The 7186-nt window shown below is 38.2% G+C and overlaps 1 protein-coding gene across 4 annotated transcripts in view; it reads right to left on the bottom strand.

The window, feature by feature from the left end:
• Positions 1-6853, bottom strand: part of LOC107498777 (zinc finger protein 883-like) — a 29706-nt gene extending 22853 nt beyond the window's left edge. Inside the window, exons 1-2 of one of the 4 annotated variants that reach the window (XM_036231595.1) lie at positions 5888-6853; positions 3508-3573 (exon numbers count right to left, since the gene is read on the bottom strand). In XM_036231595.1, the coding sequence (XP_036087488.1) occupies positions 3508-3573; positions 5888-6038 (217 nt within the window). In that variant the 5' untranslated portion in view covers positions 6039-6853. Of the gene's footprint in view, positions 1-5; positions 3574-5331 lie in introns of those variants that run through there. The other 3 variants (XR_004954267.1, XR_004954268.1, XM_036231596.1) reach the window with 3 other exon arrangements.
• Positions 6854-7186: the final 333 nt, after the last annotated feature.

Raw genomic sequence — 7186 nt, forward strand, 5'->3', positions numbered from 1 at the left:
TGAAAGGAAACTACATGTCACCAAGGGGACAGGGAGCGAGTTCTTATTTTAACACAAAAGAGAAAAGTAGAGATGTGCAAAAACTAACTTGGTTAGAGTGAGTGTTCCAACTGATCCATGTTAGATAATCTTGAGTGAAATTCATATAATATAGTTAGCCATGTTAAAGTACAGTTCAGTGGCATTTAGTATATTGACAAGGTACAAATAACACATCTAGTTCAAAAATATTTTTATTAGCCCCAAAGGAAACTTTTACCCAGTAAGCAGTTGCTTCCCATTCTACCTCTCTCCACAGTTTCCAGCAACAACTAATGCTTTCTATCCCTATGGATTTACCCATTCTGGATATTTCATACAAATGATAGTGTATGAATGGTGATAATTTGAGTCTGGCTTCTTTCACTTAAAATGATGTTTTTGGTTCATCCACAGCGTGGTATCAAGACTCCTTTCTTTTTTATGACTGAATAACATTCAATTGTATGATTATTCCAAATCGTATTTGTTCATTCATGTGGTCACAGACTTTTGGGCTGTTTCTATCTTTTGGCTAATATTAACAGTACTGTTACAGACTTTCATGTACAAGTGTGTGTTTTAATATGTTTTCAATTATTTTGGGTGGAATTCTACTTAGGTGTGGAATTATTGGGTCACATAATTTAAGTTTTTAAGGATATGCCACACAGTTTTCCAGAGTAGTTATACCATTTTAAGTGAAAGTTACTATTTGCATGGAAGATCTTTTTCCATACTTTCTCTTTCAACCTATTCGTGTATCTAAAATCAGCCTTTTATAGACAACATATAGTGGAATCATGTTTGTTTGTTTTTTAGAGTCTCCTAATCTTTGCCTTTTAGTACAGAGTTTAATTTGCATCTAAAAAAAATGACTGATAAACAAAAATAACCCTGCCATTTAGCTATTTGCTTTCTATGTCTAATATCTTTTTTGTTTTGTAATTTCTCCCTTCCATTGTGTCTTTGTGTGCAAACAATTTCGATTCCCTCCATATTTACATTACTGAACATTTTTAGTTGTTTTCTTAGGGTTTGCCCAGGGGATTACAGTTAAACTAATACTACTTGAGTTTCAGTTGATACTAACTTAGCTTTAATAGCATGTAATAATTGCTACTTTACTATCTCCCTTTATATCGTTACTGAAAAAAATTACTGTTGTATATTTTTCTCAATAATAGATTTCTAATTATTGCTAACACATTTCACTTTTAAGTCATATAGAAAAAAAATAATTTCAACTCAAAACTATAATAGAGGCTTTTATATTTTTCTACATAGCTACTTTTACCAGAGTTCTTTATAGTTCCTATGGTTTTGTGGTGCTGCAAGTGTCCTTTCATTTCGGCCTAAAGAACTCCATTTAGTACTTCATGTACAAGTTTATCAGAGTGAAGTTCCTCAGCTTCTATTAATTGAGAAATCTCGTAACTTCACTATCAGTTTTGAAGCATAGTTTGTCTAATTAATTACTGGTGGATTTTTTTTATCTTTCAGACTTTAAATATGTCATTCCACTTACTAGCTTCCATAATTTCTGATGAGAAATAGGCTATAAATCTCATTAATGATTCCTGTTCTTGAGAAGTCTTAGTACTTTCCATATTCTTTTTGTCTTTTGTCTGACCAAGGACCCCTATGAATTTAACAACTTGAAGTTCATTGAGTTTCTTGGATGTATAATTTCATGACTTTTACAAATCTGGAAGGTTTTCAGCTCTTTTATTTATTCAAATATTCTTTTGGCCTTTTACTCCTCCTCCCTTCCTTCTGAGACTTCTATTAAGTGTACATTGGCACTGCTGACAGTATCCCAAAGTATTCTTAATCTCTGTTCACTTTTCTCCTATTTTTCTTCTTTTGTTTCTACTCCTCAGACTGGATACTTTCAATTACCCTATCTTTAAGATCACTGATTCTTTATTCTGACAGTAAATCTACCAATGAAACCCTCTACTGAATTTTTAATGTAAGTTAGTGTACTTTTCAGCCTCAGCATTTCTATTTTACTCAGTTTCTATAATTTCCATCTTTATTAAAACTTTCTATTTGTTGACACATTGTTCTCATATTTCCTTTAGTTCTTGGTCCATGGTTTCCTTTAAGTCCTTGAGAATGTTTAAGACAGTGAGTTTAAAATCTTTATTTAGTAAGTGTAATGCCTGTGCTTCCTCAGGAACACCATCATTAACCCAGTTCTCGTGCTCAAGTTGCCCACCCTAAATAAATCCTTAGAAAACTGTACTGAAGTTGGCCTGCACAGGAGCCACCATGGCATTTGTAATAAGAGTAAAAACTTATAAACACCATATGTCTTCAAAAAAAAAAAAAACACTTCAATGAAAATTTAAGAAAGCACGCTATCTCTATGCTTTCTAACATGAAAACAACTTCAAGATATATGGTATGTAAATATTTAAAGCTGCAGAATATCAAAGCAAAAAATTACTGAAGAATATTTTCTCAAATCACTTTACAATATATAAGCACATTTTTAAAAGATGTGCACTAAGGAAACTAACAGTAGTTCTGATGAAGACAGTACACAATGGTGGAAGATGTCAGGGAAGGGGACAGTTTACTTTTTAGTCTCTAAATTATTATCATTGTGTGGAATTTTACCACAAAAATATATACACGGGATGTGTGTGTGTGTATACATACATTCGTGTGTGTGTGTGTGTGTGTGTGTGTGTGTGTGACTGAACAATGATTATTAGAATTAGAATTTGGCTGCAGTCTTGATGGTGACAGAGAGAATTTTGCTCCTGTGTCTTGGCTAAAGTATAACCATTTTTATCTGAAACACCTTCAGCAAGAGAGTCTCTAAATGAGTACCAGAGTTTGTGTGAGATGGATGTACAGTGAAGAATATAAAGAATCCTTACTGTTAGGCAATTAAGTTGATGCAACATTTTAGAACTAATTAGGTAATAAAACGCCTTCTCTATCCCTTCGTTCTAACTCTGAACCTTCCATTCTATTCCAAATTATAAGTATTTTTGAGTTAGAAACATTGATTTACTTCAATTTCAAATGCATTTATAAAATAAGACAACGCCAGTTTCCCTATCAGTCTTCTTTTCTAAGATTTTCGGGTATTATGCACATTAACACATCACTACATATGCAGTCTCTTTAATCTTGGTTTCTGTAGAACCAAAAGGGCATCCAGATGGGGCCCTTGAACAATCCTTACTGACCAACCTGCTGACACCACAGAGCCTACTCCCCATCTGTAACCCACACCTGAGTCCACATCCCTTCACAGGATGATCACCTCAAAGGAGCCTCTTCCCAAGTCCCATGTCACTGGGTCCTAGTGAGATGGAATCAGCATGGAGATGAGAAGAGATTAAGGGAAGGCCCTGTGTGTGAGTCGACATTTTAGGAACAGCAGTTCAGAGGCTGAGATTAATAAGTCTAAATGTGGCATTTTAGGAAGGAGAGAACAAATCCACCAACTATGAACCTGACTTTTACCTGGAAAAGAGCCATTTCTTCTTCTTTCCTCTTCTTCTGGGCTTCTTGCACAGATAGAACTATTCTCTGTGACACAAACATGTTGTTTAATATTTAGAATCTACATACCCACTTCCTCCACAACAAGTACACACACAAAACCCTTAATATGCCCACTAAAATAGGAGGAATGCAGGGAAAATACACTCCTATTCAATAAGTGAGTTTCTCATCCATTTCTTCAGAAAGTGCTTCAGTCTTGCTGAAAACCTTACGCCCCACTACAGCTGCACTGTGCTCACCATCTGGGACTCAGCCAAAGGAAACTGCCTCATCAGAGTTCTTGGGTCCTCCCTAGGTAGCCAAAATCCAATGGCTGGTCCATGAAGGATATGGAAGCCTGTCCCTTCCCTCAATCCGGACCAACTCCAAAGGGCCATCCCAGCTCAGAGCTCCCTGCCGTGGCTATACTGAGGACTTTAGGTTTTTGTCCTGAGGATGAGTAAGGGAAATCATAAGAAGGAAGGTTCAATGCCAGGAGATGACACAATCCAACCCAAGACTTACTTATGAAACAGAAAGGGAGAGAAGCGGAGAAAGACAGGCCTCTGTCTCTGAGCCTATGTCCCTGCCTCTTTTTTAATGGTGCTCATTATTTTTGGAAGACTTGAACTCATTTGAAATTATAAGTGGGCACCATCTCCCAGCAAAATGCCAAATGCAGACACACACCCAATTCTGGAAATTATTTCAGAGATCCCATTGGCTCACATTCAGAACTCCTTGTCTACCCTATTGTCTTCATGTTACAGGTGCATGCACTGAGGATCAGAGGGGGAGTAATTACCATGAAGAGGTCTGAGATCAGTGAGCAGAACTGGGTGTAAGTGAATTGTGAAATGGTCCCCTGGACAGGGCAGTAGAAAGGCATGTCCTAATTCCAGATTACCTTCCACATTCCTGAACAAGAAAACTTCTCTTACATAGATTTAGGCAAACCTAGACATTTAATTACTCTTTTCCTGAAAAATATTTTTAAACCATAAAATTACAAAGTTTTTAGTCCTGAACATGAAAGAGGGTCTCCAAAGGAGATGAGCTCTGAGCAATCTCTTCATCATGAACAGATGGGCTCTGTTAGAACTAGTTCTACACTGCACAGAAAGGACAAAGGGGACTTGAGGGGAACAATAACCTAGTTGGAGACTTCGGCTCAGAGCTAACAAATTTAACAGATCACTTAAAGGAAGAAAGACGCTTTTGAATATTAAACAAACTGGTTAAAACAGGTTTGAGTGGTAAATAATTACCAACAACCTTACCAGATGCAGACTGAAACATGGTAAAGTTATATGGTAAAATTACCAGACATCGAAGAATAGTTCCAATACATGACAGAGCAGAAAGTATGTAAACCTCAAAATCTGAAACTATGGGGAAAAACGATTTGGAAAATTTAAATATATCCAATAGAATCTTGTATTAAATTTAAAACAAGTGTTAAGATACATCAAATTTAGAAAAGAATGACATCAGCCATAGGGGGGAAAAAAGGCAAAGGGGCAACAGTACTGTTCAATAATGTCTATTTTAAAAAGCACCATGTGATGACACACTTTCCCCATTTCCTAAAGAGGATGAACTGGCGTTAACTGCACTAGTCTCTGTTGTCTGCATAAATAGGGGTTGCAATATTTAGAAAATGGAATAATTAGAAAATGCAGACGCCTCACATAATTATGCAACTCTCTCTTGCATAATTTAAACAATTCAACAAATCTTACATTAATTAGGTTACAGTACTTCAGTATTTAACATTCCACATCCAATTAACCCAATACTCACCTGGGTATAAGTCCCCTGCTTTCTCCACCACTGTCTTGTTTTCTGTATGTCTCTCTCCCTCTGTCCTCTCTTTTCATATTTTCCGTTTCTGTGTTTCCCTCTCTGTAATCATCTTTTGCCTCTAAGCCTCTTCCTAAAGTGTTTTGGCCTACACTCTACAACCTGTTTCAATGCCTGCTATTCTTTCTCCCCCTAGATTCTGATGGGCCTGTAACTCCACATATTTGTCTGTGTTCCGCCTCCGCTCTCCGTAGGGGTGCTGGGAAAGCTGGGAAAATGCATGTATACACCTCCTGATTGAGGACAACCCTTGAGTCGGTCCAGCTGGGGGAGGGGAGTCAGGAGTCAGAAAAAGGTCTGGAGCAGGAATATCACCCAGCAGGCGGTTGGAGTCCACGTGGACCGGACGGAGAAAGTTTGGGGCTGGTTCCTGCCTCAGAACGATTTTAACTGGAAACCGACGGAGCGACAGGACTCAGTACGTCTTATGGCGATGCCAGAAGAGGCGAAAAGGACGAAGTCACAGCGAGAGAGACGATCGGGAATTTTAACTTACGAGAAGGATCCCCAAAACGGGTGTATGGGGGAAGGGAAAGAGCGGAGGATCGCCAAGTGAAGGTTTCAGCTGGAATTCCGAGACTTGCCGGACCGCGCCGGATTCTCCCCGCGACCGGCTTCCGGGTCCTCAAGAAACTGCGCAAGCGCATGGTGGCAGGGCAGGGCGGGGCCGAGGGTGCTCCTCGAGGAGTATGCGGGTCAGGGCGCGAAGGGTTTGTGGACGCTTCTTTGTTCGTCTTCCCGCTGGTCAATCCCTAGTCACTGCTCCGGGGTGCTTTTGCATTTGTCCCGCGTGCTTTGGAGCCAGGGTAGAGATGGAAGTAGAGGTCTGTGGGCCTCTATATTGCGATGGAGATAGTTCCTCTTAACAAAGGAAAACAGTTTGCATGCGAACTCTCTGACGAGTGGATCAGGACGCTTGTCTTGGGAGCAAGGAGGGAGGAACGCTAGCGCTGGTACCTAGAGATAGAGTATCGGGTCGTTTGGCAAGCGATAGTGAAGGTCGGTGGATGGAGCCAGACAGTTACAGCTTTTCATTTAATCAAGCAAGGGCTGGATTTGTCTTTGTTGGTGATGGAAACTAGAATGTGAAATGCTAAACTGTGGCTGTGCGGAGTCGGCAAATTTATAGTAATTTTGCACCAGAATATGATTTCTATTTCTGTTCCCCATACCGTTGGGAGGCTGAGGTGCCGTTATAGGCTGGGTTCCTGGACTCTGGGGCCCGCCCTGCGCAGTAAGGGTAGAGGGCTGAGACACTGCTTTGAAAGAACAAAAAATTATGCTAACATGGATATAAATTAATTTTTCTTTAATTTCTTACTAATGCACACTTTAAATAACATTCCAGACATATTGGAATCCTGTGTTTGCTTGTCATTAATTACTAAATATAACTAATTTTAATTTTTAAAATCTTTATTCTCTGTTATTTGAAACACTTTAATTTGAAAATTAAATTAGATATTTTGACCATTTTATTTTCTGTTTCTGAATGTTTGCATAAGGATGGTAAAAATTCTTAGATTTTTGTCAGGACTAATTTTTTATGATTATATATAAAAGTAACATATTTATAAAAATATATGTACTTAGGAATCACCCACTTTGTGCTATTATTCACAATACTGGTTCTATTTATCCTACGGTCTTCTGTATCAGTTTTTGTAAATAACTATTTTACTCCTCTTTGGGTGTTGTATTATGAGTATCTCTTAGTTTTTAACCTAGAAATGAGAGCATACATTTAAAAATTATAATGTGGGTTTATATAATACTTTTTGTGTTCTCACATTAT

Source organism: Rousettus aegyptiacus, unplaced genomic scaffold (genome assembly GCF_014176215.1).
Source record: "Rousettus aegyptiacus isolate mRouAeg1 unplaced genomic scaffold, mRouAeg1.p scaffold_m13_p_14, whole genome shotgun sequence".
Taxonomy (NCBI): Eukaryota; Metazoa; Chordata; class Mammalia; order Chiroptera; family Pteropodidae; genus Rousettus; species Rousettus aegyptiacus.